The sequence below is a fragment of the Pogoniulus pusillus genome, chromosome 26, assembly GCF_015220805.1.
Source record: "Pogoniulus pusillus isolate bPogPus1 chromosome 26, bPogPus1.pri, whole genome shotgun sequence".
Taxonomy (NCBI): domain Eukaryota; kingdom Metazoa; phylum Chordata; class Aves; order Piciformes; family Lybiidae; genus Pogoniulus; species Pogoniulus pusillus.
In genome coordinates this window covers 9760731-9786457 of record NC_087289.1, presented here as the reverse complement: position 1 = coordinate 9786457, position 25727 = coordinate 9760731, and the positions used below count along the sequence as shown (strand labels likewise).

General features: G+C 38.7%; 1 protein-coding gene across 1 annotated transcript in view; it reads left to right on the top strand.

The window, feature by feature from the left end:
• Window positions 1-2635: 2635 nt before the first annotated feature.
• The window catches only part of NAALADL2 (N-acetylated alpha-linked acidic dipeptidase like 2), a 343221-nt gene continuing 320129 nt past the window's right edge, over window positions 2636-25727 (top strand). Inside the window, exons 1-2 of the mRNA XM_064164711.1 lie at window positions 2636-2647; window positions 3506-3611. Of these exons, the coding sequence (XP_064020781.1) occupies window positions 2636-2647; window positions 3506-3611 (118 nt within the window). The remainder of the gene's footprint in view (window positions 2648-3505; window positions 3612-25727) is intronic.

Sequence of the window (25727 nt, the reverse complement as noted above, 5' to 3'; positions counted from 1 at the left end):
CAGGTTGACTCTTGCTTAAACCTCTCTCTGAAATAATGTTGGTAGGTGAAGGGGGAAGAAATCCATAAGATCTATATAAAATTCCATTAGAATGTATTGTGCCATCAATAACAGGTTCCTTCCATGATGCAGTTTCACATAGTGGAGTTAGGGAGATATTCATCAGCTATCACTCACTACACAGGAGCACAAACAACTACTATCAGACATATCAGGAAAAAAATGAGAGAGTGGGAATTGTCTTTTGTATAAGCCCTGGAGTGGTTGAGGCATGGGTTGTGCCAAAACCCAATGGAATTAGAACAGTTGAACAAAGACACAAATCCATCAGTGCCTGTTTATGGGCCTGATGGTAAAAGGTGTTTGATAGCCTCATCTGGGAAGCTTTTGTTGTCACCTTCACCGACATGGCTACCTGTCTCCAGAAAGTGATGGCTGGGCAGTGGGATCTGTGACCCCTTCAATTGTCATCTCTGGTCAGGAGCGACAGGAGGCACTCCCTTTCCCACCGCAGAGCTGGAAAGACTTTTTTGGATATGGAGCTGGGCTCAATTTGTTACCAAGGAGATGTGTAATTTTGTGTTTGCCTATTAAATGGCGAGCTACAAATGATAGAACAAACTCTGTAATCAAAATAAATTGCAGTATGTCATTGAGGCATGCAGGTTGCGAGGCTTAATTATTGTCAACTACATTGATTAAAGCAAAACCAATCAAACCCAAAGGCGAATTTTCTGTGTTCTCAGACCGTTCGTTATGTTTTGTGTTTGGTATTTTATCTGCATAAAATAAGTTGCTCTTACATGAAGCTGTTTGTTGGAAGTGACTTACATATGGGTACCTAATTAAGGTCTATGTGATACCCAGAAAATCTTTGTGCTCAAATTACTGTTGAAATGTTTTCAAGATGCTGTATTTGGCATCTTCTGCACCTTGTGTTTCTGGATGATACTCTAATACATAGACAAGTTAAATGGCATATTAATGATTACTGCCAAGTGCTCCAAAAAATGCAATTTTAATACCAGATGAATGTAGCTTAGGAGGAAGCTGTTAATATGGGACATTGTATTATTTATTGCATAGGTTTTATATATTTTGTATCAAATGATGGGTTAAGGCATGCATTTCATTTATTTAACAACTTTCTGCTGTAGCTGTAATTTTGCCCATGGGTGGCTTTCAGAGTGACGGCTTGGAGGGCAGAAGAAGGTTATTTACCTTTGATTTTCAGGATGAGAAGGTGAAGGTGTGGATGACCAGAGGTGCTGGCAACGATACCAAGTGGTATGTGCTTGGTGAAAGTGGCTACCGGGGAATTATTTCATTAAAAGAGATCACATTCAAACATTGTGGAACTAGTTTTGAGGATGTAAAGGTAGAGCTGCTCCATAATCACTTGCCTGAGGATGCAGCACACAGTGACTTTACATATATGCAAGCAAGTAGATTAATGAGACATAGGTATAAAGTTCAGACATGCAATCTTCTTTACTTGCTTTACTGCTAAAAGATTAGGTTGGCTAGCAGAAATTATTAATCTGAACCTCTTTGGTTCAGGTTTTTTGGTTGGATATATACAAATATCAATTTGGTGCCTCAGCCTTTCTGAACCCTCTTTGGTTCAGGTTTTTTGGTTGGATATATACAAATATCAATTTGGTGCCTCTGCCTTTCTTTTCTGTAGTTAAGTGTGATGAAATTGTTGTTGTTTCTTTCACATCCTAAAGAAAATCCATAACAAAAAAAGAAAGTAGACTTTACATGATTCCATGGCTTCCTGATTGTAATGAAATGGGTTTGGATCTAATGCTCTCAGATATTTGTTTTGCTAAAGAATTCTTTCAATATATTCAAAGTACTTGTACAATTCAGGAAAATACCATTTTATGTATTTTACATGTTTGGGGGGGGGGGAAGATGTAGTGATTTTTTTTTTTTTTTTTTTTTTTAGTATGATTTAGTTTTATTTTGGAAGAATGCTGCAGTGAAATGATAGATTGCCACAAATCTTTTGTATCATGCATGGCACATGTATACATGAGAAAATACAGCAAAGCTTCTGATCAAAATCAGAAAACAAACCTTCATTACTACAATGATTTTATTTTATTTCCCTTGCTGAGAACCCAGTTGGAAAGAAGTTAGATTCATTATATGAGCCTTAATACATAATTTGAGGACCTTGCCCAGGGTAGAAAACTCTTTGTCTGTATTTAGATGTAACTTGTTGCCCCTGGAGGCACAGTGTAAATTCATGTAAAATACATGGTCTGATTTGGGTGCATTAAAGTACAAACTGGGTTTTTTTTTTCCATTACAGTTAAAGGACTTGTGGAGAATAGCTGTCTTCCTGAAGAGCTTCTCAGATCTATTCCTGTCTTACTATTTAAATTGTCTAGTGCTGTATCTCTGGGCAAAGATTCCTTTTTCTTTAATAAAATGATGTAGAATGCTGCTGAATATCTTTGTTCATGTGTAAGCCACTGGCTTGGCTTGTTGATGCTAGTGCCTTTTGGTTGAGCTTTGTCCATCTGATTGAGACATAATAAATTTAGTAGTTGTTTCTTTTTGTTTTAGCTTGTGGGTAATTTGCTCTTAAAAAAGAAGAGGTGGAGTCCAGTGTTGGGTGGTGATGGTTGGCATGGTAATATTTTTGTTCCTTTAGAAGAACATTCACTGGGCAGGAGACCAGAAGCAGCAGTTTACGTACTATTAATCTCTCTGTGGAATATTTAATCTTCTGGTTTCTGAGGGATTTGCTAGCAGAGTAGTTTGCCTGAGTCACCAATGTCTTCTGGAGGAAGAATAAACAGATTTTTTTTTGTCTGTAGCAGGTTGTTGAGATTTTTCACTTTCCCTGTGTATATTTGTTATACTTTGTACTGTATTATTATCGATATCTTAGAGAATTTTTTTTACAAGTAAATGTAATAAACCTGGAGTTTTTTGTGTCCATTTCTCTAGCAAATAATACTTTTGTTTAGCAGATATCCTCATGCTTTCCTAATGAATTCTAAATAAATACTGCAGGCAAATGCAATTAAATACTGCTTTTGCAAGAAGGTGTATATATATACTTGCACATTATATTTTTAAAGCAATACAGGCAACCTGAGACTTTGAAAGATGGTAAGAATACAAGCATAGCCCGTGCAGGTATCAGTGAGCTAATGCTGCAGAGATATGCCATTTCAGGAAGCCCCACAAACTACTAATCTGCAAGAAATGAGGGTTTTTCAAGGTATTGATTTCAATACTTGGTCATTTTTTTCTGTTGTGTAGCCCAGTGAGTGGTGATACCATCTGTCCTATTGAAGCATAATTCATATCACACTGTTGGCCAACTTTGACAGTGCCTCCTTGCATGTCTGTTTGGGCACTGAGGAGCTTGCACATAAGTAAATCTGCTTGGCCCTGGTCTCATCTGTTTTCAGGTGTGAATGATCAAAGATTGGAAGCATCTGGAGTTGATAGGCACTTTTAAATTCAGCTGTTGCATTAGGTGTGGGTGAGGTCAGAAACGGTCTGCTGCGTCTCTACCTTCTGCCACACTGAGTTCTGTGGGTTTGCCTACCTGTGTGGAAATAATTTGAAGTATCTTCAAATATGTAAGTTACTAATAATTCTCTAAAATGTTTCCATCCTGATACCATACTTGTGCGCAGTTGAAGGTTTTTAGGGTTTTGTTGTTGTTGGTTTTTGTTTGTTTTCTTGGTGTTTTTTTTCCTGGTTGCTTGTTTGGGTTTTTTTTTGGAGGAGTTGTTTTTTTGTTTGGTTTTTTTTTTTCATTTCACTGTTTACTTAGTTACTAATTGAAAATCTTATTGGACATTCCTCAAGTTCATACCTGTTCTAAATCTTAGTGTTACAATAGTTTTTGAGAGTGGGAGTTTCTTGCTCTGCAGCCCTTTTAGGTAACTGTAAGTAGTTAAGTCAGAAGATGATTCTGTGTGTTACAAGTAATATATTTGGCTATTTTGATGATAAATGATTTTTTTTCCCTCCTATAAGTCCTACAGACTTGAACAGAAAGTTTTAGAACTTGGTTAAATTATAAACCAGAACCATTAAACATTTGTGTGGAGATATTGCAAGTCCTTGACTTGCTGGTTTACTTGATAGGGTTTCTGGGCTCATTCCTGAGTTTACCCCAAAAGTTTCCTGTGAGCAAATAGTCTCTCCTAATTTACTTGTAATAGGGGAAATGGAAGTAATAATCTTTGCTTGGATCAAACCTGATATTTAGCACTGTTTTCAGATATTGAGAAGAAAAAATAGATTTTTGTTGCTGGCATACAATTGTAAATTACTGTGCTTGTAAATTACTGTGAAATTGCTACAGTAAATTACTGCACTGTAAAATACTGCTTCTCAGTGGTTTGGGAAGATTTTTTTATGTTCATGCCTCACTTAAAAGACACTGTAACATTAATCAGATTTATTTGAAAGGTATTATTAGATTTTGTGTACTCTGTACTGAATAGCAGTGTATCCTTAGCAATGATTACTCATAAATCCTGCAATTATTCAAAGAATAGCCTCGTGATTAGTAGCATTGACTGTGTTATCCTGTGTTATTACAACAGTATGGAAGCATTTTCATAATAACAAGGGATTTAATTGGGACAAAGACTTATTTGCAGAATACTAAACACATTGGTAAGCAAGGCATTTGAATTGTGCATTACAGGCACCCAGAACATTATCAGCTAATTAGGCACTGGAAGGGCATATGTAGTGTTAGGGAAGACTGTTCAACTTCTGAGCAGTTATTTTTCAGTATTAAAATGGCTGAAACAATGATTATAAGTTTTATGTGACTTTAAGTGTGGTTTATTACCTTCTCTGAACAGTTTCTAAAACGTACTTTTAAGCAGTTTCCTGGGAGCAGTGCATGATTAAGTTTTGCAATGAAGCTACTGATCTATATCTAGAAAATTGTGTAGGAGAAGTGTTTACATCAGTAATAGAATGGCATAAATATTTAATCTGTTTCCAACAAAAGATGGTGTTTTTTTCTTCACCAGCAGAGGTATTTTGTCAGGTGCTTGCAAAGAATGAATGTAGGTTGATTGGTCCAGGTAAAAGAGGAGATGCATTAATGGGAGTCTGATCCCCTGGGGTGTTCTTGATTATTAACCTGCCAGTTTTAAAATCCATCTGTAATATACAAATCAAGGGCTTCTGACAGTTTAAGCTTTCTTGTCACCCTGAAACCTCCACAGAAGGAGGATTTCCTCTGAAATCTGGTCTGTTTCTCACTAGGCATAATTAACAGCTGTGTGATACATTTTGTTAGCTTTTCCTTCCTTCCAGGCCACTGTCATCTGCAGACTTTTTACTTGATGATATTTTATTCTCATTCCTTGGTGTTCCTTGAATTTCATTGAATTTCTTGGCAGGAACAGTAGCCCACACAAGTATTTAATATTTTGTTTTGTTTTTTTAACCCTTTGATTGTTTTTTACCAAACAACTGTCAACCCCTTGCATCTGCTGGTGTGCTACAGAAGTTATCCTCACCAGAGGCAGTATTTATTTTTTAAAGAATTAAGCATTTTATCTTACAGGTGTGGTGTTGAAAGAGGATTAAAGTATACTATGAAGGCTCTGCAGAGGTAAAAAAAAACCCTGTTGCTGAGCAGAACAGGATGGGTTGACATTTGCAAAGAAATAGGGATTTATTCTTAAAATGTGTATGCATGGCACAGAGATAGCTCTCCTTGCCCTGGGCAGTGTGGAATCCTTGTCCTTGCACTTCTGGAGATGCAGAAAGAGACTTAGGGGATGTACTAGCTGAAGAGACTTGCTCCTCTCTCTCTCTCCTGGTCAGGACTTGACTTGGTGGAGCCAGCTACCTCAAATCAGGGCTAACTGAAGAACTGGATGCACCAAAGCTGTGCTGTGTGCTGAGGGATGGTTGTTAATGAGATGATGGCAAGAGAGAGGAAAGAGCAAATTCCTTTTGCTTTGCTTCACAAATGAAACTTACTGAGCCTGGTGCAGGGTGATGCTGTAAGGAGATGTAACGTCCCCAAAAGCTGTCAGTGTCTGAAAACCTCTGCTATGGCATCAGGGATGATATCTGAGGCTAGAAGTCTATCATAGTTTGTTTTTTTTCCAAAAAGGGCTTTATCTGACAGCCTCTGCAATAGTAATGATCCAGTACCTACTGTGGCACTTGAGCTTTGTTGTCTGGTTAAAATGTTGAGGCTGACACTGTGCACTTGCTCAGAATTAAATAGATATAGTACTGTAACGGACCAATTTTGTTCTCCAGAGTGTTTGTTGTACCTTTACAACAAACCAGAATAATCTCTAAACGGCAAAGTTCACTCTTGGTTGTACTACTGGCAGGTTATTTACACATTTGTCTGAAAGCAGTGTCGGGAACCCTTGCTTCCCCCTGCCCCACCTGGAAAAGTCATCTTCACCTATTAGACCAAGTTGTACTGCATAAAGCTCTTGTGGGGCAATATATTTCACAAGTACAGCTGACGGTAAATGACTGACAGTGTTATGTTGTGAAACCATGCTGCTGGCAGAGAGAGTATCTCCCTGACTTAATGGTTTTATGCTCTTTGAGCAGTTGGTGTGCCAGCCTTTCAAGGTGTTATGATAAAATTTCCCTATTAATATCTGTAATTAAGTATCACTTTAAAGGTAGAAGATGATGAACAGCAATAAGGAATTTTATTTCTGTTATGTATAGTACTCTTCAGTCAGATTGTTGTTAAACCCAGGTGTTTTATGGCTTCTTCATAATTGCTCAGAGTGTTTTATTCTTGGTGTTAATTGGAGTTACGTTTTATAAAGTAGAAATTCATTTTGTCCTTCATTAAAGAAGTTAAAAATTACATTGTTTGGCAGTTTGAGTCTAACAACTCCTTCTTTTTAAAGAGCTGTGTAGAGGGAAATTCAAATTTATGTCCTTCTTGTTGCTTGTCTGGGACAGGCAGAATTAGAGGGGAGAAATATCATGCTCACAGCTCAGTATACAGCTAGAAAATAAGTCCAAGACCAGTGTATTCTTGCTGTTTTGGCTGAAGAAGCTATTAACTGGTAGTACATGAGAGAGTTCTCAAAGAAATTGATTTGCTTACTAACAATGTTTTCTTGCCTGAATAAGAGTTTAATCGTATTGGTGGGAAACAAAATTGATGAACCTTTAACATCAGATGGTACAGAAATAGTGATTAGAAACCATTTGCCCACAGTTTAGAAGACAGAAATTTAGATTAAGCGCAGCTGAAACATTAATTTAATCTAATTCTGTTGAAGTCATGGGGAAAATCTGCTGCTGTAAAATTAATCTTACTCCTCATTTGCAGCTATGAGAAGGCTAAAATAATGTCAGTACAAGTCTAGTGTAAAAGTCATCAATATACTTATTTTTTTTCTTCTTTGTACCTGATGCAAGCATGCTTCTAATCTATGAAATGTCCTCCTCCTGTCATGTTGCTTACTTTCCACCATTTCCTATCAAACCTGTCTATATTTAGCTTTACGAAGCCAAGGAAGTGAGATCCCAGTGGTCAAAAGCCTGCTTGGAGGTGAGTTGGACAAAAAAAGAGAAGTGTTTCTCCCAGCTGGTCCACAGTCTTGAATAGCAAAGGCAGAGCTGCTGTAGTCTTGGAGCCGTTTCCTAAAAGAAATAACAAACACCTCTTCAATTGTGCATGGTGATTTTCCTCTCCTGCCACTATTCTGATGTGGGCATTCAAATTGTCTTTCCTCCTTTCCAACTGATTTCTGTAAAACACAGCTAAGGGAATCAGTTGAGGACTTTGTCTCTTATATCGATGCTCTTGTGTGTTATACAACTCCTTCAGAATACATTGTACTGTTAAAAGTCGGTTTGGGGTTTTGTTGCTTTGGAATGGGAGATGGGATCTGAGAGAGACTCTTGCCCACTGAGTCAAGCATCCACTTGATAAGAAGAGCACTCTCATTTAACAAATAATTAATTTCTGGTTAATAGAAGAATGTTTCTGGCTGCCAAAACCAGGAACAAATGAATCAGTCTGGTCTCTGAACTAATCTGTGACTACCTTCTTCATTGTGCAACACCACCATGGGAACTATTGGCTCACAGATTTCAACACCATCCTTTATAAACTTCTGCCAGTGGGGCTGTTAGAAGAATTCTGCTAGGCCACAATTTACAGTGATTTTTTTTTCCTAACAGAAATCCCCAGGAGACCTGTGGTGTTTGATAAGACTCATGAAACAGAGTTTGTATTTCCTACTACCAAGAAGATCAGATGTCAGCTGATGTACAGTTAAATCTTTGCACTAAACGTAATTCTCTCTTCTCCTTCTGTCAGGATTGGGACGTTGGGCTGCTTAGTCCTTCTTCCTGCCTTGTAATTAGTGAAGAATAAACTGTCTCCAGCTAGGCTATATTCCCTGAGGTAGGCAGCTTTTCCACTTCTGTTAGAGCTCCCCACGGCTAGCCCCAGTTCAGCATCTAGACGGTTGTGTGCATCTGGGCTGAGCTCCTTGTGGTAGTAACAAGAATTGCTGATTAGCTGAGGACTGTATCATCTCCTGAGCTATTAGAATCTTTAACATCTAACTATCCTTTCAACACCTAATTTATATCCAGTTACCATCATGGTTTGGGGGGGGGGGGTGGGGGTGGGAGGAGGGTGGGGGTTGTATAGGCTGAAGTATTGCCACGACGGTTTAAAAATGCAGAGGCCTGGCATTGCCACAGATGTGGTGAGAGTGGAGTGTCACCATTAAGTTAAAGTTAGCTGCTAGGGAAATAAGCTGTGATGTAACTTCTCAAAGGACTATCCAAAGCAACTGTGGTACCCAAGGAAGCAGAGAGTGACTGTGTAATTCATACCTTATTTGCTTCAGGGTGTATGTGAAGCAATTGCTGAGATCTCAGCAGTGGTATGTAACAGGTTGTATATGTACATGGTAGTACTGCTGATGGACTCAGATGGGCAACAGGACATAGCAGACAGCAGTCATCTCACTGAAGGTCCTCAAAATCTGTTACCATGGCTTCTGGAGAACTTGACAGTGCTAGGTTTATGGTAGGACTTGACTTTAAAGGTGTTTTCCAACCTAAATGATTCTATGATGAATGTACCAATACCTGTTCAGTTGTTGTAGGTTAGAGGTGCAATAACTGGCCATGTTTGCAGAAATACAAAGTTATTTGACTTGCCCTAACCTGAAGTGAGGGGTCTTTTTGAACTCACCTTGTATTTTCTGAGCTAAGACCAGTGATTGGAGTGTTGCTGAGTGTGGATAATAAATTAGTAACAAATTTATCATATGTCTGAGGTGTAACTACACTGCTAAAAACTGTCATTAGTGTTTTCTGTATACTGAACATATATATGCATACTGTCTGAAGATCAGATTTGTGAAGGGTTATTATACCTTGCTGCTAGTACAGGTGAAAGCTAAGCAGCATAAGCACTTATAACACTGCTGGCTTTTTACACGCTGTGTGCTTTTGTGTTTCTGTGGAAGTTGCATTGCAGTAGCAATATACACAGGCAGTAATCCTGAACTGAGATGGGCTGGCTCACTAGTGCCAAGGCTTTCTGTTTGAGGACATCTGTCTTCCTCTTAAATAGGAGCCCTTTATTGTGTATCTGGTTTAGTGATTTAAATCCATGAAGGACGAACTGTCTGAAAAAAACTGTACTACACAATGCTTTCAGTAACTTAGCTAAATAGATGTGTTTAGGTTATGTTTTAAAATGTCACCCCAAAAGGTTTATTGCTGTGATAAATCAGTGCAGTTATTCACCTGTGGATTGCATTTATGACAGAATTACTGAAAAAGGAAACAAATTATTTCATCTCTCAGGCAGCCAGCAACAGAATGAAGGGACAGTCTCAAGTTGTGCCAGGGGAGGTATAGGCTGGATATTAGGGGAAAGTTCTTCCCAGAGAGAGTGATTGGCATTGGAATGGGCTGCCCAGGGAGGTGGTGGAGTCACCATTCCTGGAGGTGTCCAAGAAAAGCCTGAATGAGGCACTTAGTGCCATGGTCTAGTTGATTGAATGGGGCTGGGTGCTAGGCTGGACTGGATGATCTTGGAGGTCTCTTCCAACCCGGTTGATTCTGTGATTCTATGGTACTCACCTACCAAAAAATGCCAATTAGTATCCCAAACTAATTAGACTTATTAAAAGCAATGATCAAATACAGGGCATTTCCTTTTGTAGGAACCCACTCAGCTTGTAAAGGTCACCATATAGCTGTGCATTTCCTTTTATTACACTTGCACAAAAGAAGAAAAAAGGAAAAAGATAAGATTGATAAGAACTCAGATCTCTCTAATGCTTAATAAACTTAACCTTTATCATGGTATTGAACTTGATGATCCTGCATGAAAGAAGAGAGCATGCTGCTTTAGAGGCATTTGTGCTGACTGTTAGTTAATCATTTTTATTTGCTTTATGGATACCACATCGAATATTTATTGAAATTCATCAGAGCATAGTAAATATAGAGAGAGATTAAAGCAGTAGAGTTGGAAGGGTAGCTCCTCTGCAGGGAGGGGCTGTGTGAATACAAGTGACCACAGAGGATGCATATTGATTCAAAAAAAGTTTCTTCATGAGCTGCCACCATGATGTCTGATTTTTGGACATTCTTAAGCTGCAGGTAGAGCTATGTGATTTATGCAGTATTTTACCCAAGGTTCTACACTGTAATAAATGGTTACAATTTGATGTAACTGAAAAGAAATACTGGTTGGGTTTTTTTTTTCTGGTTGTATGCTTATGTTAGAAAGTCTGTACAAAAACAATCATGTTGAAAAGAAAAAAAGAAATAGTATAAAATATAATATTTTACATAGGAGTATTCTCAAAGCCCATCAAACTCAAAGCTTTCAAATTTCATCTCTGATCAGGCATCTTTTATTGCTGCATTATAAGGAGTAAAGTATCTGCTTCTCAAGTAGACTATAATTCTTCATCATATATGGTATGCTAAGTTGCTTTAAGAGGTAACTAGAGAATGGATTTTTTTTATTACTGATCTCAAAGTAGTGCCCAGAAACTCATAGGTTCCATAAGCATTTCTAACGATCCATTAAAATCATGCTAACCATGATAGATTGAGGGATGCTATGTTTTACGTCACGGTCCTCGTCTGTACTAAAACTCAGTTCGTGCTTTCTTAACTGAATATCAAATCTATTCTGTTCTTTGCTGTACTAGATCCTTAGCAAGGATCAACCTGACTTTTCCTTGCAGCAGGTGCTAATCTTGCCCCACATATACATCCTTACTATATCTCTTTTCCCAAGAAGTTCAAGTTGCTTGCCCTCTCTACACCTGAAGTGAACCAAAATGTCATGTGGCAAAACTTGAGTTCCTACTGATAGGTTAGCTGTGGGATGGATGATGCTGTCTGAGTCATGTTAGAGTTATGCACATCATTTCTCAAACAATGTTGGACCATCACTATGAATCGAGAGGAATGTAAAAGGTATCAATTTTTCCTCATCTCTTACTTGTGTATTTCCCACTGAGAATACAATGCCAGATTTGGATGGGAAAAGGGAGAAAAGGCACTGGAGCAGACAAGTCTGAGTTTACCAGGCAGCAATGGAAATAGGGCATGAGAAAGATGAGTCCCCTACATTTTGTTTCTTCCTCTGTTCTACCTCTGGCTTCACATCTGCTTATATCTCTTCCCAACTTGCTTTCTGTAATAGGGGTATATTTAGGGAGCAACATACCAGATCAAAAAAGTCTGTTCATTACCTCATGGATCCCTTCATAACTCTTTTTTATTTCTTTGTCCTGAGCTGCAAGGTCAGGGTTGATCTCAGCAGTGATGAAGAATGGGTAAAGATTTGTCCTCTCATCTACCTGCAGCAAAACCAGTCATTGCAACAGGCGCTATATAAGTAAATGCAACCAGCAGTGGTAGGGCTTGTTCTGTACATCTCACTTCCATGTTTTTTCTAGGCATGTCAATCATTGATAGTATTTGACTTGCCTGTCAGTCAATACCAGCTTTCCCAGATGTGTGAAGAGGGACTGGAAAGGCCCCTTCATGTTGAAGCCTCTTTTGTCACTGTCAGTTTTGGCATAGAAAACATCCATCAGTGTCACTAGTGGGAGGAAGTTCTGCTGCCTCTGTCAAAACCTAGTGCTACTGCTTGGTGGATTTTTGTTGTTGTGTTCTTACACTCCTCCAGGAAACCCACAGGATCGCTTTTCTGACACTGTGTTGGCTTCCTTGGAAAGTTTGAAAGCCTGATGTTTACTCTCCATGAACAGTAAGTGTCTTCAGAAGTCAGAAACCTGCTTTCTGGCTGAGCTGATTTCCCTGAGAAACATTTTGCTACCTTGCATGAAAACGTTTTGCCACCTTGCATGTCTCTATAGGTTAAGTAAAATGTGTTGGCAATTGCTACTTTAATTCTTGTGTGGGCACAAGAATTAATTTAAGGTTTTTTTATTTATGTAAATTTGGCTTTAATTTATGTAAGTTTTACTCCTTTTGAGAAATATCTAGAAGACAGAAAAAGTTTTTCTCTGCTGCAACAGAATTTTGGTGGTCATAAAGGACTTGTATGTCCCAGCTCCTGTCAGCATACTATGCCAATCACATGCATGAACATGTCTTGATGTTCTTCTTACAAATCTGCCTCTTCTTCAGGCACTAGTTTATAGCAAAGAGTCCCCTCTCAGCCTTTGCTTCTCCAGACTAAACACTCTCAGGTCTTTCAGTCTTTCCTTGTAAGAGGTGTGCTCCAGTCCCTTAACCATCCTCACAGCTCTCCATGGAACTCTCTCAAGCAGTTTCCAGTCCCTCTTGAGCCTCATGAAAGAGTTAACCTGGTAACTGTGATGCTTGAAATGTTGTGGGGTTTTTTTTTTTTTTTTTTGGCTATTAGATATTTGGATATTCAGTTAAGTGGTAGTATTGTAAATGTTTAAGGGATGTTGTTAAACTACCCTTAACTCTCTGTGTCCAGGCTTTCTATACCAAAAAAATAAATCACTCTTTTAAATTTCTTTTACCTTTTGTAGGAAAGGGACATATTTGCTAGAAAAAATATAGAGAAGTTCTTTGTGGTTTTGTAATAAGGAAAAGTGAAGCTGTTTGCTTTCAGGCTATCCTTTCTCATCTATTGGAAATGTTTCATGCAACTCCAGCTGCAAGATAGCTACAATACTTTTCCACGGCTCACTACTGATGTGAATAATCAGTGAACAGTCTCTTTTGCAGCGGGTTTGATTTCACAAAATTTGGTATGGGAATGGTATTACAGCTTGCAAATATTTCAGAGTCAGCTTTAATACAAATTTTTATACTATGCTAGAATGAAGCCACAGTCTGAAATAATTTTACATCATAAGTGGTTCTAAATGAAAGTGCTTGCAGATTATTTCCATCACATTTATGGAGGAAATAATCTATTTCTGCCTAAATAATATTTAAGTCCATTACCTTATGAGAAAACAGTCATTTCAAGTTTTAGCACCTGAGTGGTCCTGAGCTTTAGTGACAGTAATAGGCAGGAAAAGTGCTGAAGAATAAAATTGCTGCCTTCTCAGGAGTAACCTCTCTTCAAACAAACCTTGAGAATCCCACTCATAGGTCCAGAATCCAATGCAGTGGAGCCTGGTGACAGGAGGTCTTGGCTTAAATTATTTTTGGAAGTGTATATTAAAAAAAAAAAAAAAAAGTAAAGATTTATAGCTATACAACCAGAAACACATTTCTGATCTATATTTACAGAAATTATGTGCCTGTAATATCCATTCTTACAAAGGTGACCCTCGCGGGTCTGTGCTTCCACAGTCCTAACCCAGATCACTGCCTTGAAGGAATCAGAAACCTGGGAATGTCCCTTCTCTGCGTGCTGCTCCTTCAGTGGGGATCAGCTCAGTTTGGAATAGTTTTCCTGTGCATCATCTTGTAGATCACAAAACCTTAGAGGTTGGAAGGGATCTCTAGAGATCAACTCCAACCCCTCTGCCAAAGCAGAACCACATAGAGCAGGCCAGACAGGAATGCGTCCAGGTGGGTTTTGAAAGCCTCCAGAGGAGACTCCACAACCTCTCTGGGCAGCCTGTTCCAGAGCTCTGCCACCCTCGTTGTAAAGAAGTTTCTCCTCACGTTGAGGGGAAACCTTCGATGTTACAGTTTGTAGCTGTTGCTCCTTATCTTATTGCTGATGACCATTGAAGAGAGATTGGCCCCAGTGACTTAATACCCACCCTTCAGATAGTTACACACATTCATAAGATCTTTTCTCACTCTTCTTTTTTTCCAGACTAAACAGCCTCAGGTCTTTCTCTCGCTCTCTTTGTAGATGAGATGCTCAAATTCCCCAGGCATCCTTGTGGCTCTCTGCTGGACTCTTTCTAGCAAGTCTCTGTCTCTCCTGAACTAGGGAGCCCAAAATTGGACACAGTATTCCAGGTGTGGTCTCACTAGGACAGATTCGAGAGGGAGAAGAACCTCCCTAGATATGACATGTTTTGTTTTCAGGGCTTACAGAATTTGTGGAAGAAAGGAGGGCCTGGCAGATATCAATGCTTTAAATATCACAGGACATTGACTGTGCACCTGCCAATGCTCATAATTGAATCATGATTATAGTCATTGGAAAAATGACTGAACAATGCAACCCCAGCTATAAAAGTGATTATCTGTGATCATTGGGACATGTCTGAGTTGAGGTGAGAGAAGGCTACATTTGCATATGTGCTTAACTCTTTATTGCTGTGACATTAAATGTGATTATTTGCCTTGGGTCTCAGGCGCACGTTGAGCCACACACCACTGAATTTTGAGGCTTGACTAGGTCATGGAAAATAAAAATCTGTTTACATTATGAATTTTTAAGTACCATTTGATTTATGCAACAATTACTGAGAGTGGAAAAAAAAACAAAAACAGAACATTTCTTAGGATTGTTGTATTTTGTGGAAAATGAATACTTCAGATGATATTAAAAAGTCTATCTGCTGCTCTCTGTAATGCCAGTGGTGAGAGTGGAGAGGGAGTAAACTCATTGCTTTTGGCAGGTTTTTGGAGATCCCATGTCTTGCAGAGTATTACCTATGTAGCACTTAAGGTTCAACTGAACTACAGTATTTGATTTGCCATTGGAATGGGCTGCCCAGGGAGGTGGTGGAGTCACTGTCTCTGGAGATGTTCAAAAAAAGCCCAGATGAGGCACTTAGTGCCATGGTCTAGTTGACTGGATAGGGCTGGGTGCTAGGTTGGACTGGATGATCTTGGAGGTCTCTTCCAACCTGATTGATTCTATGATTCAGATTTTTTTTTATGTTGTTATTTCTAATGACAGTTTTAGAAGACTGTGCAGTACATTGCAGTCATTTTCTGTACAAGGCAAGGCCTTCTGTTGCTGGTCTTCAGGCATGGTAGAAATGGAGCTGCTGGTGTTTTCCTTCATGCTTATGTTTTCTTTGTCCTTCTCATGAGATTTTTTTTTCCCTCAGGTTTTGTAGTTCATATAATTATGTGTGCTCTCTCCTGTACCTTCTGTTGAAAGCTAGGCTGTACTGAGTGGTGGGTATGGCTTTCTGAGGAGTCATACTGGTCAAGCTTAACTTGGTTCATTTATGGCGTAGATGTAATTGCAGTGTATATTGGAACAGTGTATAGCTTTGTGCTAATAAATAAAATATTAAAGAGGTAGCTTTACAGTTAAGCAGAGGTTTAAGCCATCTCATTAATTTTTACTTTCATAAACCACAATACAAAGGCTATAGTGAGTAATAAGAATATTCTAATTCAGGCAAGGGAAGTCATTGTTCGGCATATGAAAAGTGAAACAAAAGCAGTCTCAGATATTCCTCTGAAGTTTAAAGTTTTTACTATCTCAAGAAGTGCAAGTATGCATGGAAGAGAGAGAGAGAGATAATTTGTAGGGTTTTGTTTGTGGTTTGTTTTGTTTTGTTTTTTCTTCTTTTTGGAGTTTTGTTTTGTAATAACTGCCAACAGGTTGTTTAGGCTGACAAAATTATATATCTGACAGCACAAAGTACAGGCTTTTGGTTGTCGAAGCAACCTTTGTATTTTGGAGCAATGGGCAGTAAGGTGGATCCAGTGAGATTTCTAAGTGATATACAACAATAAGAGAGATGAGAGCCAAGCCTGTATTGCCACCCACACTAAACATACAAATGGGTTTCATGGAGTGTGTCTTACTAATGTGTTAAGCTATAAGAAAGGAGAAGAAAGGAAGGTTGTCTAACATAATAATATAAGCTGTAAGAGTTTTTAAAAGCAGCATTTCAAAAATTGCTTCAGGACACTGTTCTTTAGCTTGCTTTCTCCTACAGCCAGTAATGATGGTTGTGTTTAATATCCTGCATTTGAAACCCCTCTTCCTTTAAAAGGAGGAAGAAAAAAAAATGTAGCAACATTAGGAACATTCCAGTTTCCAAGCATTTTCTTTTAATGCCTTTTGCTGGCTTCTGCAAAAACATTTCATTCTAGAAGCTTGCCTTTGAACTTGCTGTTCCAATAGCCCTGAAAGGATTAAGTATGGTGCAGAGCTGCTGGACAGCTTGGGCTGCCAACCTCTCAGCTGCAATGTGAGCAAAAGACATTTGTCTTCCCAAGGCTTCTCCTTCAGGGTTGTTACTGCTCCAAGAACTGAGCAAGTCATAAGTCATGCCATGTGTGGGGAAACATCATTTGGGAATGCAATTTAGATTTGAGAGTCAGGTCTGGAAATGCACCTTTTATTTTAGTCTTAAGAAAATAGCTCTTTCATTCAATCTTTGGGCTGAATCTCCAGATTGTAATCTAGATTTCTGTCTCTACTATCAAACGTTTCTGAAGTCATCTGCCTGGGGAATGCTAATAATGGCTGAGTAAATAATGATAGCTCTAGCAAAACTTTGATGGAGTGTATGTGGTTGAAGTGGTGTGAGCATAATAGTGTGTACCTTTCTATAGCCAGGCTCTTAGGATCCTCCCTTTACATGCTAAATACCTCTAAACTGATCTGTGTCTGTCTGTACTGCTTAATATAGCATTATTCAGCTATATAGTAGTACAGCATGCAGCCATTTAAAACATGTCTGAGTGTTCTATGACATTGTAAGCCAGAGCTTTGGTGCTGTAGGTCTCCACTAAGCTCTAGGAGTAGCAGGACTACTCTTGAGGAAACAGCTGCTCTTCATATTTAGCTGTTGCTTCTGTTTCACCAAAGTATTCATAGAATCAAGCAGGTTGGAAGAGACCTTCAAGATCATCCATATATATATATTTGTATATATTAACTGTTTGCATGTTAAAAATCAAGGATAAAGTGTTTCTCTATCTTAAGTTGTTAAGCTTCCTTATAGGACTTAAACTGAGCCATGGTTTAAGTTGGAGACATTAAGCAATACTGCAGTGGGAGTAGGAACACTTTTTAAGCCACACTTTCTTGAACTCTTGCTCACCTTGAATTTGTTTTTTAAGTCTCATTCTCCTGAAAAATAAAAGATGCTATTAATAAAATAGTTTGATTAATGAGTTCAAAACTAGAAATGTTAGTATACACTTTAAAAAAAGAGGTTTCACCCATAAAATAAAACACCTACATTTGCATACAGGAAGAAAATACATGCAAGTGTCTGCTAGCATGTAAAATTACCTGTCATAGTAACATATGAATATGGATTTTGTTGAGATACAGTAGGTGCACATGAAATCTGCCAAGAAATGTGGCTATTTAGAGTGCTCAACTTTTTGGCTCGTCTCTGGAGGTGTAGAAGTTTTGCATTTTAGATGTTGTATATATTTGGTAGTATAAAAGCATGAAAGTTAGGCTATCAAAAATAATGATTTAAAAAATGTAATACTTTCTGCCCTGCCAATGTTTGTGGGAATTCTTGGACTTCTCTTAATGACCTCAGTCAGTGTTTTAAAAAGATGCCAAGAGAAAAAAATGCTCTTTTTACTTGCCATAGCCTTTATTTTCTCAGAACTTTTTAGAGTTGCTTTACCTACTCAGCTTCCACATTAAAAAAAGAAAAGAGTCAAGAAAAACAAAGATAAGACCCCAGAAACCCAATAGGTGGAAGTTGAGGCATAGGAAGTTCCCTGTAAACATCAGGAAAAACTTTTCCCCTGCAAGGGTGACAGAACACTGGACCAGGCTGCCCAGGAAGATTGTGGAGTCTCCTTCTCTGGAGATATTCAAAACCCATCCACATGCATTCCTGTGTGACCTGCTCAAGGTGATCCTGCTCTGGCAGAGGGGTTGGGCTGGATGAGCTTTTGAGGTCCCTTCCAGCCCCTGACATTCTATGGTAGAGATTATCAGTTACTAAATCCAGGAAGGACATGGGGTGAGAACATCAACATACCTGTGCCTTTTGGGTCATTTAGCACCTCTGAGTCAACCTCCTCTCCTTCAGAGTGGAGCTCCCTGGTGTCTGGGCTCTCGATGATGCTCATGTCTGTAGCAATCTTCAGCATTGATGTAGCCACGTGCTCAAGGTGATCCCCCTCTGGCAGAGGGGTTGGACTGGATGATCTTTTGAGGTCCCTCCCAACCCCTAACATTCTGTGATTCTGTGACTTGCCCGTGCCCTGGCTAATTCAAAGCTAAACAACTTAAACAACTAATGGAAAGTGTTTGTTTTACCTCTTGTTTCTCTTTACAGCATAGCTGTCTAAGATAAGATGTGTGAACAACAGTGTAATACTGTCATACTTAAAAATCTATGTGAGAAGTTGTCTTCTCTATTCATGCCAGACCAACAAAAGACTATTATTTTATTAACAAAATGGTAGATGGAAAAGATACATTGAGTTGTTGTGGGTTTTTTTTTTTCTGTACTCCTGTTGTCTTACTCATTTGTGTGATTTACTTGGAATGTTTTTCTGAGGAAAGTGAGGTTGGGAGGAAGCTGTTGATGTGTTGGTGTGTTTAGGTAGAGGCACAGACAGTTCTGTTCTTCAGTCACAGAAATAGGCAGGTTAGAAAAGACCCTCAGAATGACCAAGTCCAACTGATATCCCTACTCTACAAGGTTCACCCTAAATCATATCCCAAAGCACCACATTCAAATGACTTTTAAACATCCCAGGGCTGGTGACTCTACCACCTTCCTGGGCAGCCCATTCCAGTGCCTGACCACTCTTGCTGTGAAAACTGAAATTTCCTAATGTCCAGTCTAAACCTACCCAGTTGCAACTTAAGGCCATTCTTTCTTATTCTAGCACTAATTACCTCTGAGACTAGCACCAACCTCTCTACTATGTCCTTTCAGGTAGCTGTAGACAGCAGTGAAAGCAGAGCAGATGAATAATAGGTTTATACATTTTTGACTTCAGAAGCCAGTGTTGTTCATATATAAAACGTTTGCAGAATTTTGATATTCTGAATAAAAGTGTTGCAGAAGGATTGAGCAGTCAGACATTATGTCAGACCTCTCAGGAGTCCATGTGAATACTGAATGTTATTAAATTGAATGTGTTGTATCCTGGTGAAATCTCAGACCCTTGAATTTCCTCTTGCATTAGCACACTAGTGACAGGGATGGTATTTGGCTTTGAAGAGGAGGGTTGGGTTGTTGTGTGTCTTTGGGTTTTTTTTTTTTGGAGGGACTTTTTTGTGTTTTGTTTTCTTGGTTTTGTGTTTTTTGGTGGTTTGTTTGCTTTTAACAAGAACACAGTGCTTTATGAAATCTTTCTGCTGGGTCAGCAAAAATTTCAGGCTCGAGATCTGCAGGTACACTGTCAAAAATTTCTACCCTCGTTGCTGAAATATTCCCTTTCATAAAAGTGGATATTGGTTTATTACTCCAGCAGCTCTTTTGAAGAGGATCAGTCAGATCAATTGGAAAATGTCCTTATCTATGGTGTTGGAAAGGCACATCCAGGTGTATAAATCTGCTGTCTTGGTGTGTTTCCTTTTAACCTTTCCGCTCCCTGTTTGTAAACCGGAGGACTAGTGAGCTCTTCTGTGATTTTTAGTACCTCAGCACGCTTTGGTGGTTCAGTGTTAACATAGGCAGTATAAGAATTGTTATGAAGGAATTCTTGGATCATGAGATGGAAGAAAGGAATAGCATTCCTCCTGAAATTGGAGAAACCACTCTATAGTACTGCTTCCTTAGTGCAGTCACAGTTATTTACATCAATTACAAATGGTCTTGCTGATGCTCTTACCTATTAAAAACCAAATTGTTTCTCTGCAATGTAAGAAGGGGAGCTAGAGGAAATCTGATAGTCTGAGCATTTGACAAATGCTGCTCAGATATGTTCTGTAGGAATTTGGCATTTGTGGACGCTTGTGTTACTGCACAGCAAATACTAACAAAAATTACAATAAGGAAACATTGAAACTGCTGTAACACAGCAAAGGAAAATTAAGAATTCTACATACAATGGAGTACTTTTCAGAAAGGTTTTTAAATCTTATTTTTAATTTTAGCAAGATTTTCTTTCAAACAAGTGTCCTTTTACATTGCTTTGTGCCCCTTTAAATTCAGAGCCTCTCTGCTACTGTAATGCTCCTTCTCCTTCCGAGCATGATGTCTGCCTTCATTGTGCTTCATCTCAGTATGCCACCTCTGACCATTAATGCAAATTGGAGGCCAGATAAGAGTTGCTCTGGATTTAAATTGGTGCAACTCACAGCAGAATCTGTCTCCAGTTCATATTAATGACTGCAAGTGGGAGAAGCCTGAACAGATAGAAAGCTCTAATGAGACCATGTTCCTTCACCCGTAGCCATATCTGTGCCACCTAATCTCTTTTCTATACTAACTGCCAAATCAAGTTCATTTAGTTGTATTTTCAGTTAAATTCTGCAGAGTGAATACAAGAATAAACAAGCAGCCATGTTTGCATGGTGACATTTTTTTTCCTTTAAATCTAATGCTTACTTTTTTCCTTGGTAATTGCACTTCAATTGCTCCATGGCATGCTTGACTGCGCTTGGGGGGCTGGTGGAAGGCACTCTGTCTTTTTACCCTTGCTTCTTGGAGCACCTGAGGCAATGCAATAGCTCACGCCTGCTTGGGCCTTTTTCTGTAGAGAAAGTTCAAACAAAAACCAAGAGAGTATTTGCTCATTCATGCTGCAGATAATAGCAGAGCGAGATTCTTGTGCAAAGGCACTGTTTGTCAGGAGAGCAAATATGGTATATTGTGATTTTTGTATGCTTGGCTAAGGGCAATATTTATTTCATCATTTGAGGGCTTGCATGAAAGATTGTATTCCCACTGTGAGTGTCAAAAAAGATCTTCTGCGCCTTGCAGCAGATACCCGAAACTCAGTTCTTTGATAAAGTACCTTTTGTCAGGAAGTGTGTACGTTGAAAATTAGCAGTTCCTTCAGCAGGAAAACCTTGACATTGAATATAATTGAGGAGGTTAGTGTCGGCATGTTCCTAAGTATTACCTGTCATTTGAAATATGACAGTGCTGTAACTGCAGGACCTTGGGGACTTGAGTGCCTTGGCACTGCCATCTGACTGCCTTGGAGTCTGTGAGACAGCCTTCTGAGTGACTTCGACCCTGAGATAATTAACATGGCCCTGGAGGCTTCTGCCTTTTGCTTTTCTGCACTTGTTGTTTAATAAGATGTTTGTTGCTCTGCTTGTCTCTGATGCAGTGGTGTGCCTTTGGGGACACAGGGTCCTTCATGTTCTGTCACAGTTAGTAGGTTTAGGTAATGCTGTCTGTGCATCCATTTCTTTCATTTTCAGCAGATTAAAATATCATCAATTAGCCAGCTATAGTTGGTGGCTTGCTTGATTTCTGGGAGGATGCCTATATTTATGTGGTATGAAAGTGAGGTGAGAGGGGGGCAGAATCTTTGAAGTCTGACTTTTTTTCCTGGCAATTCAATCATGTAATAATGTTGAAAGGTAAAATGACATCATAGGATGCAGCAACAAAAAAGGCAGTGCACAGCACTTTGTGGGATGAGTGAGGGCTGTGGTTGTTGCAGCATGGGGGTGAGAGGTTATCAGCTGGCCATGGTCAGAGACACACTTTCTTTAATCTCTCTCATTGATTAGGATCATGGTGGGTTATTCCATCAAGTCTTTTGGTATGCTAATGAAGGCAAAATGTGCTTTTAATAATATAGACGGGAAAAAATGGAGCTGAAAAGTTTGAAGCACGTATGTGAGGGCAAGCTGAACACAACTGCTTTTATATTTTCCACTCTGTGAAAAGATGTTTGAAAGAGTCTTGAAAAATTCAGCTGTGTTGCTCCAAAGAGATCCATGCTAATATGCTGACTCACATGGCTGACCTTCTTTTGGGATATTGTAAGGGCTCAAAGCAGCACTAAATATAAATAATCAACTCCAGTGGATGGCATTATTGAGCCAGGGTGCTTTCACAAAGGAGCATTCTTAACCACAACAAAACCTTCATAAAGTCATCTTGTTTCTAGGGAAACTTTGTTCCAAGGAAACAAACACAAAAAAAAATCTCCTGCAATTTTCTTTTTAACAGCTGACTTTTAAAAAACATATTTTTTTTATTTCTGAAGGAGACAACAAATAAAACCTGTTGTGTGCAACCTCAGAGAGCTGTAGTTATGGCATTTAGCTTTCATGTCATTGCAGAAGAAGAAATGAAACTGGAAAGATGTCTCATTACACTCATTTAGTTGGAAATACTTCTAATCTGTCTTGCTTGTGGGGAGTATCACTCATAATTAGAACTGGGAATCAATGCAAGATAATATCATACAGTGAGGTTTGGCTGTTTGAGAGAAATGTGTTTACTGGAGAAGCTTGGAAAACCTCATAAAATGGAGTTGCAAATACTGAAAAATTAACATATAAACCACAATCCACCCGTAAGGACTCGCGGTGTAGTAACATATTTCAGGTTCCTTAGTGTATTATTTCTACTGTCATGCTAATGCAGAAAGAAAGATAGAAATACAGCTGTTTTCTTGTACTAATCCAGTGCTAGTTCAGGAGTTAAAGCCAAGATGACTGAAAGCTACAATATACAAAAGACTCGTTCTCCAGTTTTTACATTATGAATATAAATATCCCTTCAGCTGTAGTTATTAGGCTTTCATTGTATAGCCCACTGTTAGGCATAAAGCATAGAAGAAAGCTGTCTGCATTAGGCTATTGAAAAGGTTCTGATTTACAGCTCTTCTGTACCCTCACTTAGCAAATATTAAGGGAAAAGTAAAGGGATAGGGTAGTGAGGGTTTTGCATACATACATTAATCTTTGGCTTTCATTTATGAGTGCTGTGTATTTGGCTAGGGTGAACTTTTTTATGTTTTAAACTGCAGCTCCAACATTTGTTGTTTAGTTGTAACCTGGCTGTCTGAAGAAGTAGTAGCATGATAAATCATTCTTCTCTAATTTAATGCCTTGTAATAAGAATTGTAGATCTTAATATCCATCTTAAAACATTTGGCTTGCTTGGGAACGTGCTCAACTTAAACCCAAACACAACAGAATTCACATTTTTTTGGGGGCGTACATTTAAAATAACCAGCTGACTGCAAAATCACAGGAGTATTCAAGTAATTCCATGTTGATCCTTTCCTCACTTAAATATGATTAGTGGAGAGGAAGAATAATTTTTCTCCTAGAAGATAATTAACTGCATGCTCTTGATCAACTGTGTCTAATAGTAAAATGAATTATTGCTTGGATTTCAATCAGCAGTGGCAGAAGACTTAAGCAAGAGAATATTCCAACTCAAGCTCTACGAGATGTGATCCAAAAACTCATTGGAGAGAGTAGGACTGCTCCTTGAGAGGGTAGTAATTTAGGCATCTTGGGTTGCATACTGCTGCTTCTGTTCTGCCTTGACCTTTGCCCTGAGGCTGCAGGATTTTTAATGGGAGTTACTGAAATAAAGACTACCATAGGATGTCAAATGGCTTCCAGTGTTGGAAAGAAGAAAATAGGTGTCCTTTTCCACAAAGCTGTTTAGTTTTTATCTATCAGAAAACAATGAAGCTCTGTCTCTCTTCCAAGTAAATGGCAGAAAATAGCCAGAATTAAGTGAGTAAAATTAACAGTAATAAAGTTAGGGAAGCATGAAATTAAAGAAGTGATTGCAGCAATAAGCTGTAAAAGTTTTTCAGAAAAAATAATACCCTCTTGATTTTGTGAAAAACAATATTAATACTATTTATTAAAGAGGAATGCATTCATGTTATCTGTTTCTCATCAGTAAGATCTGCATACTTTCTGGATTTACATAGTCCATTCTATTTGATTCTCTTAAATTAATGTATTTTACAACTGCTAATCAATTTGTCCTCGTCTTAATGATGGGTAAGGATTGCTAGCTTAGTTTTGAGGAACGTTTGTGGCTGAGGCTTATGAGATGAGTACTCAGAGTCAATTAGAAAGGGCCTTAATTTTAGATGCTCCAAGTTACCTAGCTCTACACTGTTTATAGAGCTAGACAAGTCTGCTGATACTTCAAGTATCATTTAGGTACTTCAGCCTGCAGTTTTATACAGTGACAACTCAATGCAACATAGATATGCAACCCTTGAAACAAAAGCTGCTTCCTCTGAGGCAGGACATGCTTCCAAAGATGCAGGGAAATATTTATTCTTGTTTTTCTTGTTTTGCTCTCCATGTCCTTACATCCTCTACACAATGCTGAATGACTAATAAAGACGCGGAAGATGGAAGGAATATGAGTGAGGAGCAATAGAGGTTACCTGTTGCAGTATAGTGGTTCATCATTATTCTAAAGGATGGATTTGGACTGAAGTTCTCAGGAACAGGCTCCATAGAAATGTCTGAGCTTTCAGGAAAAAGTGGACAGACTGTGAGAACTTAGTTTCTCCATCAGCCTTAGACATCTTTCCCATCACATCTGGCATAGCCTAGTTTTCCCTGTAGTAGATCTTGCACAAGAGTCCTGTGCCGTTGGATTTATTTCCTCCCCCTCCACCCATTTTCATAGTTTACAAGTGGAACGTTCAACGTAACACAGTAAAATTTCAGTCTAAGATTGAACAGTAGAAAGAAAATCATAGTGTGTGTTAGAGAAACACGGAGCTCAGCAGTATTGGGGTGGGTTGTTTTATATCCAAACACAATACCATTTCACCAGAAGACTATTTCTGGATAAGTGTTGAGATTCTTTTTTTTCCCAAAGACCCTAATTAAAATGCAGATAAAAATATCCCAATAAACAGAGAGGAGATATTTAAGAGTGTGTCACTGTAATTAACTTTCCATGAAACTAAGGTTTTCTGGTGAATTAGTAATCTAATTCCCTTGAGATGCTTTACTTTCACAGCTCTCCACCTGCCTGGTTGGTTTGGTGTTACTCAGCTCTGACAGCTCTGGAGAAGTTGAAAAGCTTGATAAGGTCAGAGTGGTGAATGACTGCTGAAGGCACATCTTATTCACAAAAAAAAATTGCATCTAGTTCTTTGACTGCATTTCTATTCATCTTTTTATCTCCAACTTCAGAGTTTCACATCTTATATATAAATGTCAGCACATTTATTATTATTATTATTATTGAGCTTTGTGGGGCTGGTCTTTATTGTTTTCTTGATTCTTGCCCTTTTAATAACCTTTAAGCATAGTCCAGCTACTTTGCCATGGGGGTTTGAAAAAGGACTCTTTTAGAAAGAATAGTGTGTTCCAGGCAGCGTTACATTTCCCCGTGTGTTATTTTCTGAGCCACATCAGCTCAGTGGCACATTAAGTAATGGGCTGTCATGGTCTGTTGTTATGGAACAGTTCCCATGAACTAGCATTAGATGTATCT